Source organism: Polypterus senegalus, chromosome 2 (assembly GCF_016835505.1).
Source record: "Polypterus senegalus isolate Bchr_013 chromosome 2, ASM1683550v1, whole genome shotgun sequence".
NCBI lineage: Eukaryota > Metazoa > Chordata > Cladistia > Polypteriformes > Polypteridae > Polypterus > Polypterus senegalus.
In genome coordinates, this window is record NC_053155.1 from 107,176,760 (window position 1) to 107,201,619 (window position 24,860).

A 24,860-nucleotide genomic window follows, 5' to 3' on the forward strand; every position below is an offset into this window, starting at 1 on the left:
AGACTTCCACGCCACGTTTCTTGTGCATATTAAAAATATTGTGGTAATTAGTGATTTTTCACATTTAACCACCTTAGCCAGAAAGTGGTGCTGGCAAACACGTACAAAATACAATATATAAAGCACTTTAGTACTAGCACAGATCAACAATAAGCAGGTAAGGGTATGTAGGGCAACTCTTAAACACACAGAGAACAGCAAAATAAAACTGTTTAAATTTGGTTAGCCTAAGCATACACGTACGTATGCATGCATAAACAAAAGTTCTAGGTAGCATGGCCAAACAAATTTTGCATATACTAAACTGCATTTTATTTTCTTAATTTATATGTTTTTCACCACAAAGCAAGTTTTGTGAGGAACCTTAACCACATCAATAGTAGACGCCCATAAAGAAAATTATTTTTATGTTGTTTTCAACAAGTTACACAGTTTTGTCACAGAGCTAAAATCTGTGCCAGATCTAATCAGAGATGTCAAAACACAGGTAGAACAGGATGATAGTCTGCACTGGGCTGGAGTCGCTAGACTTGTTCTCCAAGATGGATCCTGTTTTAAAAGGACCCTTTAAACTCAAGTAGACTTAGAACAAAACTAATCTCTCTTTATTTAAAAAAAAAAAAAAAATGTGGAGATTTGGTGTGGTGGGGGTGAATGAATATTTGTTTAGAGATCAAATACAACAACCACTTTAATTAAAACAATATATTAAAATGTATAATAGTCTATTTCTTGCCTCCAGGATAGTGTGTTTTTTTTCTTCTTACATATAAATGTCATTTCCTGTAAAAAGCAATTTATTGAATTAATTAAATCAATTGCTATTGTCCTCAAGCTTTCATTTGTTTTATCTGTATAGGATTTGCATATAATTGATGTTTTGTACCACTTTACACTTTGAAACAGTTGTCCAGCATTTAAAAAAAAAAAATCAGCCCTCAAAAAGGCCCCAGCACTTTAAGGGGACCTGGATTTGTTTATCTGTTAGAACATGTTAGCGATGAAGTAATACTTTAGCAACCCATATAGTAAGGGCACCTGCCTGAACCTGGCTGGGAAAAACTGAAGGGGTGGGGGAGGAAAGAAAAGAAGGAAATAAAAAAAAAAAAAAAAAGGCCCCTTTCGGAAGCAGCCATGTTACCATATTAAGTCTGTTCAGTTCCTGAAGCTGCAGTCAAGTCTATAGACAAATTATATAGTGCTGGTTTAACCATTATGGAGTTATACTGGTTGTTCATAACAGTCACTCATGCTAAATTCTGCATTAGGGTTTAATATGAAAAGAGAAAGGAGAACAACAATTAGAATGGAGTTCACAGATGATAGTTAATAATCCTTAGGGGTTACTGACATGCCCTTCACCCTTAACGGCTCCCAAAATCAGCTTAGATGGTATTGCTTTTGTATCTTGAATATGAATTAGGTAAAAAACAATACAGATTCCTAAGAGGAGAGTCATAAAAAATGCACATGCGACCAAAAAGGTAGGTAGCTGGCCGAGTAAGAGGAGACTCTCTCACCCTTTTCCCCAAACCTAAACAGAACTACCATTTACAAATCAACAATTAAAAGCAATTACAGTAGATCCTGGACTGTGCATCCAGCATGAATGGAAATTACAAATAATCTCTTAATATATAGTATTTTCATAGTGAAATCACCCCAAACAATTCTACTTATTCCAAAGAACAAATTTCTTAATAGAGACATACCTCTACAACTCAAAACCAAGCTGATAAATCAACATTTGTCCTCTGGATTCCTCACAGGAAATCTATGGCATGGTGGTCTCCAGTTTAATGGGAACCTTAGCCACTCAGTCAGCCGCATTAAAATACAACCCAAAAAGCAACCACTTTAAAAACCATTTAAATTATAAATCTGAAAGGTCTGCATTTAAATGTTATTATATACCAGTTCATTAGTGTTGAATGTTAATGTGTTGCTTAGCATGAAACAAGTAAACTCTACTTGAATGAAACAAAGTTCCAAGTCCTAAGGTAAAACTTTTATGCTTCATTTCTCTAAATGAGATACATGTTGTGGGAGGAATTAGTGATTGGCCTAATTAAGAAAAGCGATGACAAGGCGGTTTAATTAGGAAAAAGACAGCGAGCGGCTGAGGTAATAAATAAATTGGGTGAAGAACACAAACAAGTAAAATATCTAAAAATTGTCAGGATTCGATAGCGGTCATTAACAGGATGAGGGAGAAGATATATATCCCTGAAGTGTGCAAAGCAACATTCTTGGGAGGTTACGTGTAACTTAACAAATAGGAGAGTGAATCATAAGCCCCAGACCATTCTACATAATTCTCATAGCAGCCTAAACACCATACTTAGGATTACTGTACATGTTCATGCTACCATTAGGTCAATAAATGATCATGCCTATTGGAGTCACCATTGCAAGCAGATTTTATGAAATTGCTTACAGCATAAGAGATGAAAAAAAACAGCCAATTTATAATCAATACAGAGACTTTTTATGAAAGATAACTATTTACAAAAATGTCAATGACAGAGGAGAGGGGGAAAAAAATCATGACAAAGAAAATTATGAGGAAGGAAAAAAAGTGAAACAAACTCAGAAATGCACAATAATGCCAAAATGCCGAACTTACTTTAAAAAGTATCTCTGTCCAGATGAGGTCTTTGCCATCTCCCACCCTGGTGGGAGCGGTACGTCATCAGGAATCTCATAGGAGGACTGGCGGAGGTGCTGAGGGGGGGCATTAGTGTTAATCTGTCCAGAAAGGGAAGCTGGAGACACGGCTCGAAGTTGGAGGGATGCGGGTGAGGAATGAGCTCTTACATGTTGAGGAGTAAGAGTGCCAGCTGTGCCAGCATCTGTACTTGCCTGAAAGAAAGAAAGGATAAGAGTGAGCTTCATCAGCACCTAAATATTTGGATACATACAGAACTTGCAGTACTTGTTAATAAAATCAAAGCACACCATTATAACATGTCATAGCAGGCAGGACTCAGTAAACACAAAATCTGTGCACTACAGAGTTGGCTAACATGCAGTAGAGCAGCAACAATCATAAATGGAGCATATCTTTGTTTAAAATTTTGGCTCATTAAGCTAGATGGGGTTTGGTGCTTTGCTGATGTGCACTGAATGAAGTAGAAAAGTCACAATAATACCAGAAGTATTACATTGAATACCAACACCAGTGAAATTTTAGGATGCTTCGTACTTCTTCGATAACCAGGGTAAAAACAAAGATCCCATTTAACTATTTTTTTATTGAAAGAACCTCCATTATTCAAGTGAACAACAGTGTGCCTTTCTCTGTAACAGAATTTACAGGTATATATTTTATATTTTAACTGTAAAACCTTCTTTAAAATACTGCTATACCTATGACATTTTTACCCACATAATGCTCAAATAAAACAGTATTGACATTAATAAATATTATTTCAAAATTTATATATAAAAATTATAATAAAATACAATACAGGGGTGGAATTTTAAAGTGAGACAGACATGGGGATTCGCTCATTGTAATAAGACGACAGGAAAGGGGGTACTTGGAGATATAAACTTGTGGAGATTTCAACACAAGGTTCATAAAGAATGATATCATCATGAACTAGCAGATTTATCTTTACATGTACACATTCTAAATTGTCTCACCAGTAACTAAAAAATACTACTTAAAATCATGAAGGAGGGTATCACTCTAGACTAGAAAGAGATTGAGATCCAACTGTTTTCAGGACCACATAGAGCCTGGAAAGGACCTCAACAGTCAGGAATAAGATACTCAAGCCAGTCACCTCTGAACCAACTTCCAAAATGATGATAGAAATAGTGATAGTAGGGCAATCACCAGTGATAGGAAGTCTAATATAGAACGTTGCCTTCCTTGGGTACATGTCAGAGACTTCCCTGGGCACTTAAGTTACTAGCCACACTTGGGATGAACCCTAGTATCAAGGTACATGTCAAACAAAATGGACAAAGAAAAGGATATACTGCTAGCTCTGCAAGATAAATTCAAAGACCTAGCTAGGTGCTAACATAAGGGGTCAAACTGACAACATAGTTGTTTCTAACCTGCTTTCTGTACTGGACACAATGGTGGGATGAGATGGATGTGGTGGGAAGGCTTAACACAAGGCTCAGATATTGGTGGTGGGGCAAAGAGATAAAAAAATGTATGTGACATTAAGGCAGCTTATAAGATAGATGGGACCTTTATGACATGAGGTATGAGCTGTACATTAATTGGAGGGGACTTATGTATTGAGAAGGTGCATGCGTAGGTTAGATGACGACAGTTTAACCTCTACGTGTGAGCTCAGAAAGCATAGAACAGACAAGGTTTAAAAAGGTCCATGTCAAGTATCAGACATCCATCCATTTTCCAACCCGATGCATACAATAACTTTGATTGAAATAGCAGGATGTTAAAGTAATGGGGGATATTAGCTTGCCAAATACTGTATAAACTGGGAAACGCCAACAAGCAGTGAAGCACAGGAACAGCATTTCACAGATGTACTGGATAGCTGCTGCTTTAACCCAGTATGTCCAAACAACAAAGACAGAAAAAGCCTGTCTAGACTTAATGTTAAGAAAGAATACAAATTATAGAGTTTATTGAACCGTTTCAAACACTTTCAAAGTAGTACTAGGTTGTTGTACCGTGTTAGCCATTATGAATGTAGAGAAAAGCCAAGCAAAATGACACCTTTTATTGGCTAACTAAAAAGATTACAGTATGCAAGCTTTCGAGGCAACTCAGGCCCCTTCTTCAGGCAAGTAATAAATCTTGCCTGAAGAAGGCCTGAGTTGCCTCGAAAGCTTGCATACTGTAATCTTTTTAGTTAGCCAATAAAAGGTGTCATTTTGCTTGGCTTTTCTCTAAACACTTTCAAAGAAACTACATAAAAAATACCCTTAGAAACCATTCCCACCAACACAGGACAGAGACTAAAAAAAATAAAGGAGGATAACGGATACCCTTTTCGCCACTAATATAAATATGAAAGATCTTTGAAATTTCAGAGCCAATAAATAAAAACTGATAAAAGAAAGGAATAAAGTCTTGATCATATTAATGAGTTCCTTCCACCCTCTATCAGATCTTGAACTCACTCGATAAAAAGCCAATTCATACTGTCAAAAGACTTCTCTGAATAAAGATTGAGAAGAGCAAACAGAGTTTCTAAGGTTGGTATTATGTGTCCATAATATACAGGTTATCAGCGCAATAACACTCGATAAAGACACCTGATCACAGTAAATTAATTTGTGGATGCATAGGTCAACTTTGGGGGAAGAAGGTTTGGGCAGCAGTTTGGCTTCAGAGATCAAAGAAATTGTCAGTAGGAGTACATTAAGAGTACTCTTTCTTATTTTAAGCCACTTTAAGAGGAGAACCTGCAAAGAGAATAGGGGGGGAATGAGGGGTATGCTATGAGGTTGGGAATTTATCTTATTTGGAAGTTGTACAATAATTTCCATAATACCCAGAATGTGTTCATTCAATGAAATGCAAAATCTGACGTAGTAATAAAAAATGTGCAATCTTTTTTTACCAGTCAGTCTCCACAAGTAAACAACAAAATTAGAGATAGGGTTAAGGTTAGAATTTGCTCAGAGTGTTTTAAAAGGAATATTATATGCAAAATTATCAACATTTTTTATTTTTCCCATGTAGTTTGTGGTAATGGGCAAAAAAAAAAAAAAAATCTTGTTTTCATCTAAAGTTTATGATCTAACAGAAGCCAATAGGGACCAATACCGTACAATGGCAAAAGTAGGAAGAATTTTTTTTCTTTTCTCCACAGAGGTTTTTTCATGTTGCTTGAGACTCTTGAGCAGTGAATGAGAGGGAAGAGTTGGTTGTTCAATTCAAAAAAGTCATTCCCATGAGGCCCTAATTTACGGTTTGTGATGTGCGTTACTTATTCTGGAAGTGTCTCTTTAACAGTATTTTAGCAAAAAGCATGCCTTTTGAGCATTCAAAAAGATAACCAATGTGTGGATTATGTGACATGAGTAAGATTTTTTTCTTCTCTTTTCCATGGATGTTCTTTACATTGTTTTCTGTTGTACAGCATTTGTCAATATAGGCTTCTATTATATCAAAAGTTTTTTCTCTGCATTCTACATGAAAACATGAGATTACAATTTTTTCTCCGTCATCGCTACAAACTATTTGGGATAATATATAATAAAAATCATTTTTGAGTGGAGTATTCCTTTTAAGTTGCTTCACAATAAGTAAACGTGCTGCATTTCCAATAGCTGGTTGAGGAAGACATGGCTAGAAAGTTTCTCCCAAAGTGGAGAAATCTTTAGCTAAAAAGATAACCCAAAATACTCACTTTTAGCAGGCACAACAAAACCTTTAAAATGTTCCAAAAACAGTCATTTAGATTAATGGACATAAAATGGAAGTAATTAAAACTAAAGTAATAAAAGAAAATAACAGAAGGACATGCATATCACCACAGGTACCAGAATTACACAGGATTCCCACCCAATATCATCCAAATAAAATTCCAAACTAAGCAAATTCCACCACCCACTCCCAATCTTCTGCACCTGCCAAGACTACCCAAATAACTGTAACATTTGAAAACCCTACTCTCTCTCTCATGATGGCATGCAAATCCCCATCTCTTTCTGTCCACAGTTATGATTTATGTTCCATTTACCATGGATGTCTTGGCTGGGAACCAGAGTTGACTGCATTCTAGTAAACCATTCGGAAAACCTATATGGACACATCCAGTAAAGCCTATGTTGTGCTTACTCCATCGGAATAAATAGCAGCTGATAATACATTATGCAGTATTTTACACAACCAAATACTGAAGCAACACATCCACTGAACAGTACTGTGTGTACGACTGATTTAATAAGGCAGAAGTGGTGCTCATAAACAGGACAATAATATAGCTCTCACTAAAGTTAGCAATGTTGCAATTTTGGACAGGCATCATAATTTGAAGTCGAACAAACTTGGACTTGACAGACCAGCTCTGAGTTTCCAAGTTGGATATCCAACTAGGAAGTTGTAAATTCCAATATCCCACTTCTAATGAAACAAAGCATTACAATATGAAAGTTAAAAGCATCATGGGAAATTAAGCCTGAACCTTCAGAAACCTAGGATTCCTAAAACAAAGTTACAAAAATGTAAATAATTTCTCAATTATATCAATTATCAATAATAGCAGTACAGTAGGAGCAGCACAGCTACATAACACATTGCTGGGGCCACCAGCCACATCCAAAAGAAGAATGAAACAAAGCCATGCAAATCTTCCACTGCTGCACTTGAGAGATAGGATATAAAACTATAGAAGCCATTGCAGAAATCCTAAAAATAAGTGGTGATTACTAAGAGAAAATTATTATAGTGTGTCTTTGCAGAAGTGTTTGTTAACTTAAGACAGTTGAACTCATTATGGCATTGTCTTTCTGCTTGAGACTAAAGTTGGGATATAGATAAATTCATTGGCGTTTGAAGGATATGATTTTCAAGGGCTTCAGTAAGAACTTTCTGTCAGTCAGCATAATTAAGAAACTTAATTGTTAGGGCCATCAGATGAAATGAATTCACATTGGGAGAATACATCCTGTAATATCATTTAGTCACTGGAGAGAAATCACACACACTAGGACATCTTGCTGACCACAATCTGTACCGATTACAGATTTTGTGTACTTGCTTTACCATGTGTACAATTAGGCCAGTTATCAATAAAATGGAGCATCAAGAGTACACCTAATGGGAAGGACTTAAGAGTGACAGTGGATTCTACGCTATCAACTTCTCGAACGTATTCAAAAGCCATTAAGAAAGCAAACAGAATGTTCGGTTATACAGCACAATGTATGGAGTACAAGTCCAAGGAGGTTATGCTCAAGCGTTATAACGCACCGGAGAGGCCTCATCTTGAGTACTGTGTGCAGTTTTGGTCTCCAGGCTACAAAAAGGACATAGCAGCACTAGAAAAGGTCCAGAGGAGAGCGACTAGGCTAATTCCAGAGCTACAGGGGATGAGTTATGAGGAAAGATTACAAAAAGAAGAGCCTTTTCAGTTTAAGCAAAAGTAGATTAAGATATGACACGACTAAAGTGTTTAAAATTATGAAGGGAATTAGTACAGTTCATTGAGACTTATTTTAAAATGGGTTCATCATGAACACAAGGATACAGTTGGAAACTTGTTAAGGGTAAATTTTGTACAAACATTAGGAAGTTTGTCTTTACAGAAAGAACGACAGACACTTGGAATAAGCTACCAAGTAGCATGGTAGACAGCAAAACTAACTTTCAAACCTCGAGTTGATGTTTTTTAGAAGAATTAAGTGAATAGGACTGGTGGGTTTTGTTGAGCTGAATGGCCTTTTCTCGTCTCGATTGTTCTAACGTTCTAATATAAACACATACTAGTGCCAATTTAACAGCAGCAATTCATTTAACCTGCCTGTCTTTGAACTGTGGGAGTGAACTGGAGTAAACCAATGTAGAAATGCGGAGGACATGAAAACTCCACAAAGGGGACATTCAGGACACAAACCTTGATCCTTACTTCATGGCAGCAATGCAACCACTGCAGCACCATGCCACCCTAGAGAATGTGAGTCTACAATGTCAATGCTTATAAAGAGACTTGATTTTCAACCATTGAAAATATCTGAACAAAAAAAGAAAAAAAATACATGTTCGATATTTGGCTAAATAAGTAAACGTGGCACATTTTTGGCTGAATATGTGCCACTTTTTCAGGAGCTCACATGCAAAAAGGAAATAGACGGAGAAGGGATCACACCTGGACAAAGTGAGTTTAAACATGTTTAGCTTAAACAAATGTGCGATTCGAACCACTAGGAATGGACCAAGCACCCCGATTGCTAACTCTGCCCAAATCCATTCACATTGTGAACAGACATATCTAGAGTTATATTTCCTGAACACCACAATAATTTCATGCAACAGGGGATTCAGAAAGTATTCAGACCACTTCACTATAATGCTTTATTGTGTTGTCAGTCTTATTTATAAATTTGGATAAACTTGTCAGCTTTGCCCATCACTCTATACTCAATAACCCATAATGACAACATGAGAACATGTTTTCAGAGAGGTTTGCAAATTTATTAAAAATCAAAAACTGAAATTTATCATTCATATAATTATTCAGGCACTTTGTGGTGGTTAGGTGCAATCTGTTTGCTTTATATCTCTTTGAGATATGTCTGGAATTAAATCGGATTCCACCTGTGGTAAACTGAATTTATTAGACATACCGTAGCTTATAAAAACACACACCTGTGTATGCAAGGTTCCACAATTCACACTGCATGTTAGGTCAAAATCCAAGCCGTGAAGCCCAACTAACTCTCTATAGACTTCCATGATACATTGTGGTGAGGAATAGATCAGAGCAAGGGTATAAAACCATTTCTAAAGCCTTCTGTGCCCCCAGGAGAACGGTAACCTCAAATTGGAAGAGGTCTGGACCAACCAGGATTCTTCCTAGAGTTGGCCATCCAGCCAAAGTAAGTAACCAGATGGGAAGAATGACCATCTCAGCTGCACTCCAATCAATCAAGCAAGCAATTATGGTAAAGATCATTTAAAGAAGTCAGAGAACGGGGAAAGAGATTCTCTGGTCTATAAGGCAAACACTGAACTCTTTGTGCAGAACTCCAAGCACATTATCTGGCAAAGATCAGGCAGTACTCCTCACCTGCCTAGTACCATCCCTATGGTGAAGTATAGTGGTGGCAACATCATACTTTGGGGGTGCTTCTCAGCAGTAGGCACAGACAGACTGGTCAGAATTGAGGGAAGGGTGAATGGTGCCAAACACAGAGAGGACCTTGAAGAAAACTTTCTCCAGAGGGCATGCAACCTCAGACTGGTGTGACAGTACACCTTTCAGCATATCAATGGCCCAAAGCACACAGCCAAGACAATGCTGAAGTGGCTTTGGGACAAGACTCTAATTGTACTTAAATGGCCCACCCAAACTCCAGAGTTAAGCCTCATAGAACATCTGTGGAGAGACGTGAAGGATGGCAGTGCACTAACACTTCACAGCTAATCCAAGAGACTATGACAGGATTTGCCAGGAAGAATACTCAAATCCATGTGTGCAAGAAGACTCAAAGATGTAATTCCTGCCAAAGGGGGAGTCAAAAAAGTACTGAAAAAGAGAGTCAACAAGGAAAAATGTCATTACGTATAACAGAAATATGTCTATTATAAAACGTCAACATAAACAGTTTAGGAAAAGCAAGTCTAGAGTCCTCTGCTGTACTGATACAGATTTAGTATTTGTGCTTCAGGTGACATGTTTTGAGACAGTCACCAACACACAGCCTGATGTTGCAATCAAGTCAGCAGAAGAGTGATTGTTTGTACACTTTTCCTGTAATATTTCCTTCTGTTGCTTGTGCATGACAGGGTAGAATGTCAGTGTCTGACCTGCATAATCAACATAGCCTTTGTGTTATTGTAAACTAACTCAACACACGACTTTGTGACTTCCACATTTCCCCTGACACAAACATTGACAGTTGCTGCATTGTTAACAGTGCTTAGGGGGATAACATCTTGCTTGTCTTTCTACTTGATTGCAATTATTTTGCCTTTTTGCCACACTTCGACTTGCACCATGTTGAACCTGCAGGCAAACAAATTTACCAGCCATATCACGGAAGTCAGGATGTACAGTGCCGTATGCAGCAGTTTCACTATCCATGTCAGCGTCTGATGACCAATCCACACTGTCATCACTATCAATTCATTCAACTAATGAATCAGTTTCAGTTTGTTTGGAAACAAACTTTACAGCTTCTCGTTTACATGGCACTTTGTTTTGGTTGAAGGCTCCACCACTCACTCATGATTATTGATGATTTATATTAGATTAGCAAAATGCATCTTCATGACTTTTTTGCAGTTTAATGTTATTTTGTCCACTATGTGAGAATAGAATAATGTCCCAAGATTGAGAGTTATTCAGGCTTAACGATGTAAAGCAGATCATTACTTGTCACCCCAAGTCTAGCTCCGGCGTATCCGTAATTAAACACAACTCTGAACACAAGTCACAGTCGTAGTTAATGCCACGGAGGATAGGAATAACCGCTCATACTATACAATGTATACATTTAGGTATGAGCAAATTCTTGTGAAATGAATCCTTATTTTTTGAATAAGGAGAGATAACCAATAGTAATTTGACTGTTTCGTATTCAAAATAACACTGAATACACACAAATACACATTTAAAATTCTTGAAGTAACATCTATGCACACTGCCATAAGGTAAATGTGCTCTATTAACATGCTATCGTCTTACTAAATCCAACCTATATACTGAAGGGTTGATGTGTAGACCACTACTCAGTCATCCAATAAAATTCCATGTTAAATCAACAATGGGGGAAAAAAAATATGCTTGCAACCAAAGATGTACAAAGAAATTGAAACCAAAGTTCAGAAAATGTAATGGGTACATTTTAATTTTTTTAATATGGTATCGTTAGTAACAAGTGAAAGTGGGTACTGCACTCAAACACGGCTGCAAGTACACAAATTACTCCAGAAGGCCCAATAATATGTGGGAAAAACAACAACACAAAAAAACATAGGAGTAAAAATTACATATGAAAATGACGCACAGTGGTGAGGGTAAATACAGCAAGGCATAACATGTTGTAAAGAAAAACAACAGAAGTCATGTCCGGAAAGGCTTTTTATCCGAGGCAAGAGAATTTCAGTGCAAAATTAAGGAAATATTCTTTAGTAAGTTTTATATATATACAAAATGATGTAAATATAACTCTTACAAAAGCAAATGCTACAAACCTAATGGAGGAATTCTCCGACAAAATTTCATTTAAAAGAATGGTTGTTACAAAAGCAGCTTTAAAGAGTATGTTTAAATTAAAATATCCAGAATTACCTTGGAATTTACTAATTCAACAGTACAGATATAAATGTTTGGATTTTTGGTATTGCATTTAAACAGTATTTTTCAAAGAATTAATATGAACTGTGTGCATAGTAAGATAAATCAGATAATCCATGCCTTTATATAGGGAGTCCTCGGGTTACAACGTTTCGAGTTTACAATGCTTATTCACGTAAAAACTTAAAAAAAATTGAGACATGAGTGTTTTGGCTTATACCATTAGCGTCGTATTTACAGACTACGTGGGCGAACTATTTTGGTTGTGCGCAGCAGAAGAATACGCGGTAACGCCGCATATGAGTGAGGGAGTTGGTGGCTTTGTTTGGCGACTTTGTGGCCCTTATGGCTCCTAAATGAAAGTCAGAATCTGGTAGTGCGTTGAAGAAGAGGAAAGCTATCACGATGGAAGTGAAATTAGACATTGGAAATAGATCAGAAGGAAAAAAGGTAAGGATTTTTTTTACACTCTTTTTTTGTCGTTTTTTCTGTTACTATAGTACAGTGTACAGTACATTATATTTATGTCCTTTTCCTTTGGCTTAGTTGTGTTTTTATGTTCTAGATTATGATTTTGCAAATGTGTTAGGATAGGTAAGTGACTTGGGCTAGGGTGTGTTTCGACTTACACCAAAATTCGGGTTACATCACTGTTGTAGGAACCGAACTGTGTTGTAACCTGAGGACCCCCTGTACTAAAATCCACATCCCCACAAATAGTTGTTAAACTGGATGAATCCCCATGTCTTCTATGCAGTAAAATTCCAAGCTTTGCATTGTATTTTGATATTTATAAATGCCAGTATTAGTTTACTTTAAAGATAACTGGGTAACTGCTTGGTTAATACTCCACTATTTTAAATTTGCTATTACTATTAGTATTGTTAAATTTTATATTCTATCACAGTAAAAGAAGCAATTGGAAATAGGAGGTACTTTTAATACAAGGCAAGTTGGACAGGATTTTTGTTTTTTCCATGGTATCAGTTATTGAGCACTGTGAAATTTCAGGGACATCAGTATCAAATGCACACACTTTGGTGCTGTGATATTCCTACATGCAACACTTTTTATATGTTATTTTAAGAATATTAGTCTTCGTTTTTTTTGGTTTATGGAGCTTTATTTCAGCCAAAGCCAGGTTTACACTTGCCATAGATTAAGTTTGGCCAGTCTGAACAGAAAAAGTAAAACATCTGCAGATGCTTCTTCACACTGCAGTCAAATGTGATGAGAAATCTTAAAAGAACTTTCTTACTTTCTCTTGCAATTCAGCCTGAAAGTGCTCATGTAAACTGTAGAAGGAGAGCAATTTCTAGTTTGTACTGTTGTGGGGACTCATTTATAAAACTTTGTATATTCAAGGATGAAAGTACAAGTACTGTATGTCACAAAAATCTGATTTATAAAACCTGGTATACACACTTTTCTATGCAATTTACCCTTTAGAAATCACAATTATCTTGTAAATGTGCATACATGAATGCACCTCAAACCCCTACTCAGTTTCCAACGAGAAACAACCATGTATGGACCATGCTATTCAATCTTGTACATATGCAATCATCATGCAGCCGCCCACCTAACACATCCAGACACCACTACCTGCATTTGAACATGCGAGTAGCTGGCCTTACCACCTGGAACATGTAATGATATAGTTGCTGGTAAAATGAACAGTATAGGCAATATAAAATGCCAGGGGTTCAGCCAAGCCAGCCATCATGAACAGCACCATCAACGGGTCTTCTGCCAATGCAACTTTACCTCAAAATCAAAAAATTATGGTTTGACCCAGGCCACCGAGCCAAAGATGTTTGCCAGTCACACTTTGGCATTAAAAATTACTTGTGAGCTAATGGAATTAAATTGCTTACTGTTAACAAAGCAGCATCATTCTCACTAGGGGTCCTTACAGCAATAAGCAAAACATCATCATAGGCAAAAAAAAAAAAAAAAAAATCCTACTGGTCCCAAAAATCTCATTCCCTTTGTACGTGACCATCTGCATACTCTTCATATAGCCTTAAACAATCCATATTCTGTCAAACCATTAGGCTATGAATAGGCTGTAGGACATGATATTTATAGCATTCTGTATGCAGGGAATGAATCTTACCTGTGTTTTATGCATTTGGGTTTCTAAACCTGAGATGGGACAAAAGGTAAGCTATATAAACTGACAAAAAAAAAGCTCATCAGTGCTAATACACAACACTGGTCCCCTTAAAAGGGAACCAAAATTGATTCTTTACATCACATTCATCACTTTTGAGGGTTGATATGTTTAAATCAAAGCAAACAATAACATGGGTGATATGAATTACTGTGTATGTAAGTCATCATTTATTTCATTTGGCTGCATTTCCCTAGTTTATTAAGGGTGTCCTCATTTCACACTTTCTCCAAAATGTTGCATGTGGATGGGTCGGAGTTGACTTAAACGTGATGGAAGAATGTGCATGTTTATTATTACTGTATTATTATAAATCCCAACTCGTGATGAAAGTTGCATATGTACATTTTGAACATCTTTATGTGCATATGCAAGTTTTATAAATCTGACTCATGCAAAGGTCAATTTTAATAAGGCAGACAGCATGTTTGATATTAAGCTAGTCCTTCATGGTAAACATTGTTAAAACCAAACAGGGGTGCGGAAATCCAATGCCCCACTCGTCCGAGACGGGTAAATTGACCGTCTGACAAGTGTGTTTTTCTGGTTTCAGTTGTCCGCGGACAAATGCAATTTTCTGGAAAAAAAAGAATTATACGTGCTGTGCAGGGCACATTTTTACCACTACTTTCAAATTTTAAACATTTGGGTACGTACTTTGTTCGTAAACGGTCTACGTAGGCATGATCTTCATGTCTCAAATTGGTCTTCAATATGGTTTACAAAATGAAGGCTGATTTTTCAAAGGGGAAGCACTCTTACGGTCTTACAGAAGTATTTTACCCTACTATTTACATGCTTGGAGATGCGGTCATTTTTTTTTTTTTCACACCGACGTTATGATGTAATCTGACGATTTTTCATTATAATCGATCATTTTTATATATTATTGATAAAAATTCATTGTTTCTAGATAAAAATGTGGTCATTTTACTTACAATACAAATGTTTTTATCACATAACAAAGCTTGTTAGGCAGTTAATCTTACCTGAAATTTGCGATTTCGCGTAGGTTGTGATATATTGAGGAGTTAAGAAATTTACTGCGTGACAACATCAATTTTGACGAGCTGTCTATAGATCGTTTTTGATTAGAGAATTTTTATATAAAACAATTTGGTTTCGTGCTATCAGTTTGTTTATTAAAAATAAGAAGAAAACATTCTAACGGTTTCCCAATGTTATGAAATATCTATAAAAATCTTCACTTAGACGTGATTACTTCCCCCCCGCCCCAACATCATCGGTAATATTTACTTCCTTGGAATTGTATCATCTTGCAGAATTTGCGGAACAGTCTCTGAAGAATTTTAGTGTGCTGATCTCACCGTTTCTTACAGTTTCTCCTTCCACAGCTTCTTGTGAGAGATTATTCTCCAATATGAATTTAGTAAAGACTTCTCTAAGGACCCGCCTGACTCAGGAAAACCTTCAAAACCAGATGTGCATTGTTGTTGATGGCAAACCTTTAGAAGAGAGTTTGATCTCTTAATTAATATATCAGAAAAGGAGTGGAAAGTAGCAATGCAGAGAATTCACTCGAGCTCCATATGTGCAAAGCATACAATTATACAACTTAAAATTATTTATCGAGCACATCTGTCTCGACTAAAACTCTCAAAATGTTTCCAGGGCATGATCCAACCTGCGAACGTTGCAACCAAGTCCCAGCCTCACTAGGTCACATGTTCTGGGCCTGCACCAAATTAACATTATTCTGGACAAAAATTTTTAATTACCTTTCAGATTGCCTTGGACTCACAATCCCTCCTAACCTATTAACAGCTGTGTTTGGGGTTCTTCCAGAGGGGCTTAATGTGGAGAAAGACAAACAAATTGTGATTGCATTCAATACACTGTTGGCACGTAGACTTATTCTGATAAACTGGAAGAACCCAAACTCTCCTCTTTTATGTCAGTGGGAAACTGATGTGTTATATTATTTAAAATTGGAAAAAATCAAATACTCAGTTAGAGGATCCGTACAGACTTTTTTCAAAACATGGCAGGATCTAATCAGTAATATTTTAAAATAAGCTCATAAAGCACAGAGAATTTATTAATTTAGGTATGTTTACAAGCCTTAAATCTCACGCCGTTTGGCTTGCTCTCTCTCTCAGGGGTGGAGATCAATTTGTTCTTAACTCAACTTTTCTTTTTGTAAAAACTTAATTGATTTGTATGGACTGTAATAAAATTAATAAAAATAAAAATAAAAAAAGAAAGTTTGACCCACTACCAGCTGCGGAATTCTGGCAACAGGCACATCACTCATAAAAAACCTGAAAAGTCATCAGCATCCACTTCTGCAGGACCATCAGTCCAGGAACCATGCAGTTCAGCTCAAGCAGAAATGAACAGCATTCAGCCCATGCTGTCTGAGATGGTAAAGATTCTTGGGGGAGAAGATGTTGCAAGACAAAAGCTGAAGAACATGGCGGAAAATGAATCAGGACAGTGTTCTGTTATGTAACTGTAATATATGAAAAAAGAACTAGTGTAGCTATAATGAAGGCATTGTTTATTAGCGAGTTAAAATAAGGGAATCTTTTATATAATGTTCTAGAGCAAGGTGGCAAAATACTACTCCCTGAAAGAACTTTTTTCAGTTTTAAAACGGAAGGGAGTTTTGGTATCAATAAAAGAGATCAGAAAAAATAAACTATTTTTCACTTTTGCTATTTGTTTATGGGCAAGTGAATTTAACTGGCAGACAAGTGGACTTTCTAAGTTAACTTGTCCGTGGACAAGTAGTAAAAATAAATTGATTTCCACACCCCTGAAATAAATCCAAATGTGGATTAAGTATTTTGTATAGACATCTGTACATTTGCAGAACACCATCTGTGAGTATACAGAAGCAATACATTTCTACCTGCATAGCAGTAAAACTAATTGGCTCTATGTTCCCATACATGGTACACTGCAAATATGAGCATTGCTGCAGAGATCCCCTCATATACACGTGGCAAAAAAGTGATAAAAATGTAAAAACTCCTGATGGCTGCACTTGTGCATTGATAAAATATCATGACAAACAAACAGCGCATTACTGTACTATGGTGATGTCCCATCAGCCTCCCCCTCCGTTCTACCTACTAGGCACTCTAAGACATGAATAACATGTAAAGAATACTTTACAAATGCACTGAAACTTTATATGCAAATTAGTTAAGTCAGATTATCTATCATGTATTATACCGTATAACAAAAAAGCAGTTCCTGGGTGTCTGGATCTCTGTTAGTACTTTGCCCAAGATGACATTTAAATTCAAAGTACATAGACCCTAAACTACCTCACCTAAATGTACCAGTCTTACAACAAATTGGAAATTCCTGGAAAAAGGAATCACTGTGGCCTAGCGGGTAGTGTTTCAAGACAATGAAGCTGACTATCAATGTGTATTGATGGTACAGAGAAGTTGTTGGGGGTAACCATCTTCAAAAAGTTGAGGACACAAGCAACACGAGTAGACACATAAAAAAGCTCTGCCTCACATTACATTATCAGCTTTTAACTCCTTACAGATAACTGTGCTTGCGAATACAATTTAAATTTAGGAGCTGCCTGTCTTGTGTGTGTTGACAACTGAAGGTGCACATGAAGGAGAGTGAGGGTTTAATCATTCTGCTACACAGAATGGAGAATGACTGCAGAATTCACAGGTTTCAATTCATTGATGCGGTTAAGGAATAAAAAGCAAGAGCTAGAAAAAAAAAACAACGATTAGCCGAGTCCTAATCACATGCACACTGTCAGTCATATGACAACAGGCTGGTTGATAATAAAATTGTGATAGTGGGCCCTGATCTCGGATATTACTAGCCTGAAATATTACAAACGCAACTGTAAAACAATTGCAATCACTGTGTAAGACAGAATTCTCTTCATTTATTTAGATATAGCATTTTTCTAAATGTTACTGTTTGGTCCACACAAATCATCTGTCCACCATATACAACTAAGCAAAGTCTAATGTATTCATTCATCCATTTACCAAATCTTATTCTGGATTGCCAGAGTCTAAACACACCAGAAATGGGAACAAGCTGGGACCTGGCCATTATGCCAAAAGGACTCAAGTCACAGATTTCTTAATATTATAAGTATTTATTTAAGTTAGACACCTCCTTGTAACAATTTTATTATTAATTTTATTGTCAAAAAATTAATCAAAAAATTGTCAACATTTAACATCCACCCAAATACTGTCTAATTCTTTAACCTTATTTATATGCATAATTATGTATATATTGAGCAAATCTTATTTAATACCAGCTAAAAGCTTTTCTTATAGCTACCAAACAGAATGCATGCATCCAAATCCTAAAATGACAGCAATATGGCAGCGGTGTCCAGTGAACATCCGCAACCCAACAACCCAGGTTTGTGGAAAAAGTTAGAAAAGCTTTCTCATGGCAATAATTGTTACCCACAGCTTTATATTTTTTTGTGGAGTTTCAGGTTTATGCTCAGAACTGCTGCTTCACCACTCCTGCACCCAAACATTAGCTGTGTGTAGTATGCATGTTCTCCCTGTGCCAGTCAGAGGTTTCCCACTCACATTAGTTTGTAGTAGTAATTACATCTTCTACACATTAAGCACCATGACATTTAAACTCACCTAAATCCCAGAGTTTGTTTTAAAAACAAATGCAATGGTGAATTGCAAATTTCGTAATGAAAATTAGGAAAAAAAAACAACTTAAATTGCATTACATCTGCTGTGCGCCCAATTTGGAGAAGATGCAATGGTGATTGGGATCGGTTAATTGCTTGCTTTCCATGGCTTTGTTGGCTGCACTTGCCTGCCTCCCTCCCTCATCTGGAAGTATCAAATCTGTATGGTATACACAGACGTGGAATTCACATCCAGCAGTTACGCAGAACATACCCAGCAGCAGATAAAGGGAAACAATGTTAAACGCGCTTAAGGTCAAGAGGTACAGTAGCAGTAGATCAACACGGAGGCCGACCTCAAGTAAGTTACAACGTAACGCGCATCGTTTCTGGCTGGACGCATTAAGCACATCAAACCAAGGTGCATCTGGAACTATTGAATGATCCTCAGGGTGCAGATGCTTTCCTTTTCAAACCTACTCATCCGTACGCTCTATCAAAGTTTTAGTGTACACACACACACATCACAGGAAAGCGTCACTTATTTTATTACAGTTTCTAGCTTCTAACACAAAGTACCGGAGAGGCGCGTCTGCGCAATCCCGAGTCCTCGGTGTGCGAGTTTGTGTGACGCGCTGAAAGCCCCCCTACGTGCACTCCACGCATGCACCCCTCTGTTTTTTTTAACTTTATCATGTAATACATATTATAGGGTTAGTGCAAAGGTACCATCCGATGGTGCAGTATATCTTGAAAGTGCCACTCAAATTTCCAAATTGGACACAACGTCGCACGCGACGGTCTCTCGTCGCTTTCCTGCTTTCTGGATTGGCCGTAGCTCGCGTGCGCCCTCCCGGGCTGAGGCTCTAACGGTGATCCGAAGGCCGGCCTGGGCTACCCGGGTGGTCTCGGCTCTCATAGCCTTCTATTTACTTATTCCACTCCTTTCTCGCTTTGCTCGGAAACCCTACACTTTTTCCATCTTTCCATTAAATGTATATTCCAGACCATCAATACCGTAACTTTGATTGATTACCTTTTTGACCGTTAAAGTAAAAAAAGCAATTAAGAAAATGTAACATTTTAGAAACTTTTACATTTCGAAAGAAAAATAAACGTTGACGATAGGGGCGTGGGTACAAAAAAAATACACCTTACTTGTCTGGAATGGGACTTTGGTTCGGGTTGCTTGAAGAAGGAGTCGGGCAGTTTCCTCATTCTCATGGGCAGTGAGGGGGGCACACTTGTATTTTTCGGGTTCATGACGATGTTGAAGAGCGCCTCCAGGTCGGTCTCCGAATCGCCCCGGACGTGGACGATCTGGTGGCCCGCCGGGGGATTATGCTGGCTGGAATCCATGCTTCTGATTTATTAGTTTATAAGGGGGGAAAAAACAGGAGAAAGAGAGAAAATGTTCCCAACTTAATCCGGAAAACAAGGTCTGAAAATCCGATGCCAGATTTACACTGTTGGTTTTGCTCATACAGTCCCCAAACACAAAATAAATAAATAAAAAAATAAAATAAAATCCAAGGTTTTAAAGGATCCCTTTGAAACAGTAAGACTATGTGCGTTCCTCTCGAATAATCACAAGCCAGCACTCCCAGACCCCCACACTTTGAAGTGGAAAATTAAAAAAAAAAAAAAAAGTTTTTGTTCTTCCCTCTTCTCTTCTTACAAATCCACGGAGAAGCCAAAAAAAATCAAGATCCCCCTGGCTGTACGCAAGCACTGCAGGTACGTTTTTAAGTCCCACGTTGCGGTTTTTTGTGTTCTTCCCTACAACCGCAGGCCACAGCAACGTGCATCTCAAATCACGGTACTCACACAAAAAATTGCAGTGACTTTCAATTAAAAAAAAAACTTTGTCTGAAACTTTACTTGGGACCTCAAACTTTTTTTTTATGACTCATGTGATTGGTGAGTCACGGATGGGCGGGGCTAGGTGTCATTAACCAGCAGGAGAACCGGAGTAAGGGGGGTAGTGGGAGGCAGTTAAAGCGGCCGACTCTGTTTTTGTGTCGCGTAACGCGCTTAACTGGGGCTAAGGTGTTAAAAATCAAAAGATCTGAGGGAGGCAGTATGCCATAGCAGTCGAACGTCGGTTCGATTACTGGCCTTGGCGTGTTCTTGTGTAAACTCTACGTTGATTTTTCTGTCACCGTCACGAGATGCGGTTCGGTTGTTTGGCAACTTAAAATAGTCCAATGTGTCTGTGTGTGTGTGACAGAGAGATAGACTCTCTTCATTCTGAAGATCCTTCCTGCCTTTGGCCGGTCCCGCAGCCCGAAACAAACTGCAAAAAGTATAAATACACACATGCGACCTCAGCAGCTACTTGATATACCACCAGTTTTCAGGTATTTCAATTCAGAAAGCGCTCTCAGTAAAACATAAATAGGAGAATAAGTTGCATTGGTATAGATCCCTCACAGTTTTTCAACATAAGCCTACATAAAAAGGCTGAAAATACCATCTGTATGGTCGTTTATGAAGTATAGTGCTGATAATATGAACTTTAATGGCTCTTTTTTATATATTATTTTAAGATCTACAAATTACCTTAACTGTATTTACGGGTGACACTGTGAGTGGCACTCACATCTTCAGAATTACTGGTCTGAGCACTGCTTGGGTTGATTTTGCATGTTCTCCCTGTGTCTTCACGGTGTTCCCCTAAACAACCTGTTTTTTCTCCAACTTTACAAACTGCAGGCTCTAGTGGAAGAGTGGTAAGTGCGGCTTGCAATGGACTGGTGATGGTTCCCTCTTGAATCTAATGCAGCCCTTCACAACTCAAGAAGGCATGTGAAACTGCCACTTTCATACTGAATAATCACTTAAGGCACATGAAAGTTTTGGAACAATTTTTACTAACACAGCAAAACCACCAGTGTTAACACTTCAAGGTTTATCTATGAATGCAATGTCTTCCGATTTACACATTAAAGGTCTAAAGAATTAATTTAACAATGGAGGTTTTGCTGTAATGGTGCATGTTTCTATTGATGAGTGAGGAGAAGTTAATTATTTTTTTTAGGACCGTGCAACAATTTTATGGTGGAACTTAAATTTAGTCTTATGGTCCTGTGAAGAGTCCAAACATCTTAGTAACAAGGTTCCACAATCTACTAGCCATCTCAAAACAGACACACACACACATATATACATATCAGGGCTAATACTAAAAGTGCAGGAGAGCTGAATGAATCATGGCTCTCCAATGAAAATGCCATTAACAGACATTTGGATGTGAACCCAGCATATGCAGGCTTGAAAAGAAGGACAGCTAAATAATAAAAAGACTTTATGACCAACACCCTTTGAACCACACCTTATTGATCCACCCCTCCCCTCATCATTTGCTATATATTGCCTTTGATTTCTGTATATCTAATCATTTTCCTCTGATGAAGACACCTGGTATGTTGTTGAAAGCTTAGGAATAAAAAAAACTTTTAAAATACGTGATTCATTTTTTTGCTCTGTGGATTGCTAGCTACAAATATACACAGTATATATATATACACACACACTACATATATACATATATATGTGTGTGTGTATGTATATATATATATTATTATATATATGTATGTATGTATTTAACACTTTTAGATTATGGAATATTTTACTAGATGTTACTTTAGAAAAGGCGAAGAGGTGTCTCAATTTCTTAATTTTCCGGTACTCGGTATGTGCAAGGCTTGCTATTCGTCTACTCAAGATTAGTCCGTTAATCGTCATTTCTGTTAAACTTTCAGTTACGAATAACGCTATAAAGAATTTAAGATGCATTTATTCTTCTTTGACGTACAGTATCTGCTTATTTGATTTATAGTTTTAGGGCTAAAGCTGTAAAACAAGGCTAATTAAATTAAATTATTGTTATTTTCCAACAAAACACTACTACTTAGGCGCAGTGGGTAGCGCTGCTGCCTCGCAGTTGGGAGACCCGGGTTCGCTTTCCGGGTCCTCCCTGCGTGGAGTTTGCATGTTCTCCCCGTGTCTGCATGGGTTTCCTCCGGGCACTCCGGTTTCCTCCCACAATCCAAAAACATGCAGGTTAGGTGGATTGGCAATTCTAAATTGGCCCTAGTGTGTGCTGGGTGTATTTGTGTGTGTCCTGCGGTGAGTTGGCACCATGCCCGGGATTGGTTCCTGCTTTGTGCCCTGTGTTGGCTGGGATTGGCTCCAGCAGACCCCCGTGACCCAGTGTTCGGATTCAGCGGGTTGGAAGATGGATGGATGGACACTACTACTTCTCCGGTGGATTAAAAAACAAAACCTCATCCTGTCGCACTGCAACAACGTCCAAGCGCCTAAAAGTTAATGCGCAAATATTGAAAGAGCTTCGGTACTCCTCCTCCGAGTGCGTGGGACGTCCTGAAGGGTACAAGCTGACGGATTTGATCTCCTTTTCCCTCTGTACGCTTTTAGCAGTAATCACGCTAGGATCGTTTACGAGTGTCTGTCAATATGGCTCCAAGAATTTAGACTGTGGGCGGAAACTAAGGTGAACACCGAAAAAAATACAAGTAGCCCAAAGCCCTGTACAGGTCATACATAAATCAGAGCTCCGGGTACTGCTGCGTCAATAACCCTCCGTCCTCCTTCCATTTACAGAAAGTTTAAAATAGGCCGTACCGGGCAGTTACAGAAATAACGCGCATTAAAGTGCAATGGTAAATAAACATTGAGTAAAGTTTCGGTCGCGTGCAGGACTGCAACCTTCATACTGCCACAAATCAATCCACTTAAAGAGTGTTCCCAAAACGCGTACATGCATTGTTGAAAAGCGGGGAATCGTGCCTTCATCCCTTCTGTTTTATAAAAGTTGAGGGTCGTCTTGGCAACGGGTTTGAGGCAGGGGGCAGTGCTGGATATGGATTATTACTGGGCAGGCACACGCTCAGTCCACACCGTTCCTGTTTTTGCGGACACCGGGCTCATTTGGCAGAGGCACCAACGTCACAGAAGCCCCTAAAAGACCATTTCAAGGGTGTTATATATCAGAGTGTGCATTTCAGTTCAGATATTGATGTCTGTGGGTTGACACCTAGTGATATGATTGGTAATGCCTTGCTCATTTAGTTGTTCAATAAAGACAAGAAAGAAAAGGCACACGCTGTCTGCTCCTCCGTTCTTATCAAAGGAAAAAAGGCTACGATAGTGTATTGCATTACAAATACATGACAAAGGGATCGGACTGTTCAGAGCTTTACTCGTCCTTACCGTTTGTCTTACCTGTTTGTTTTATACGCTCGCTGACCTCCACTAAAATTCACGAGTCAGGGTGACAACTAATTACGTGTAACTCCACGTTGATAGTAAATAAATACCGCGGTTGATGTTAATGACAATTATATTATAAGAGTTTAATGTCATAAGTATGTTAAGAAGCTGGACTATGGCAGACGAAAAATTATGTTAAACATTTAACAGATCGAATACTCGTTCGGTATTCAATCACTAGAACTGAACAGTTTAATAAAAATGCACAGTTTACGATCCAAAGTTTTATAGTTGTAGATGAGTGATGAGGTCAATGGCGTTGTTGCGGCGGGGGAGGGGGGATCATCCGGGGACGTAACCCTGATGTCAGACGAGTAGCCACAGACCTTCGATGAAAGGGTCTAACTGCAGCCTGCAATACCTATGACATATGTCAGGTTATACCTGCAACGTCAGTAACGTTGAGTAAGAAAACCCGCCCACAATCCTTATCTTAATCATAGTGTCAAGGATCCCTAATGTTAACCATATGCGATGGATGTTACGTGAGTTACGTGACTGACGCCTATAGCCTCGACCTCCTAGTTTCTCCCATTTACCGTTTTAATAATGTCAGCCAACAGCACGAAAACTCCACGAGGACTTCTACAGCACGGAAATTCCAAGGGGACCCCCTCCCTGACGTCAGAGCGATGAGATGGGTCTAACCCAAGAGTTCCCAAACTTTTTTCGGCCGCAGACCCCTTTATCAAAAACTTTTAAAACCGTCGACCCCCTAGTAATTTACTTTACTTAATCAAAATAATACATTTGTACAGTACTCAATATTAAATATTTAACTAGATATCAAACTTTTCATTTTAAT

At 38.0% G+C, this 24,860-nt stretch overlaps 1 protein-coding gene and 1 long non-coding RNA gene across 6 annotated transcripts in view; one reads left to right on the top strand and one right to left on the bottom strand.

The window, feature by feature from the left end:
* The window catches only part of yap1 (Yes1 associated transcriptional regulator), a 133,274-nt gene extending 112,598 nt beyond the window's left edge, over nucleotides 1-20,676 (bottom strand). For 2 of the 4 annotated variants that reach the window (XM_039744336.1, XM_039744335.1), the window contains exons 1-2: nucleotides 19,919-20,676; nucleotides 2,627-2,862 (exon numbers count right to left, since the gene is read on the bottom strand). In XM_039744336.1, the coding sequence (XP_039600270.1) occupies nucleotides 2,627-2,862; nucleotides 19,919-20,119 (437 nt within the window). In that variant the 5' untranslated portion in view covers nucleotides 20,120-20,676. The remainder of the gene's footprint in view (nucleotides 1-2,626; nucleotides 2,863-19,918) is intronic. The other 2 variants (XM_039744333.1, XM_039744334.1) reach the window with 2 other exon arrangements.
* Nucleotides 1-24,860, top strand: part of LOC120523237 — a 268,628-nt gene that overhangs the window by 228,800 nt on the left and 14,968 nt on the right. The gene's annotated exons all lie outside the window — the stretch shown is intronic.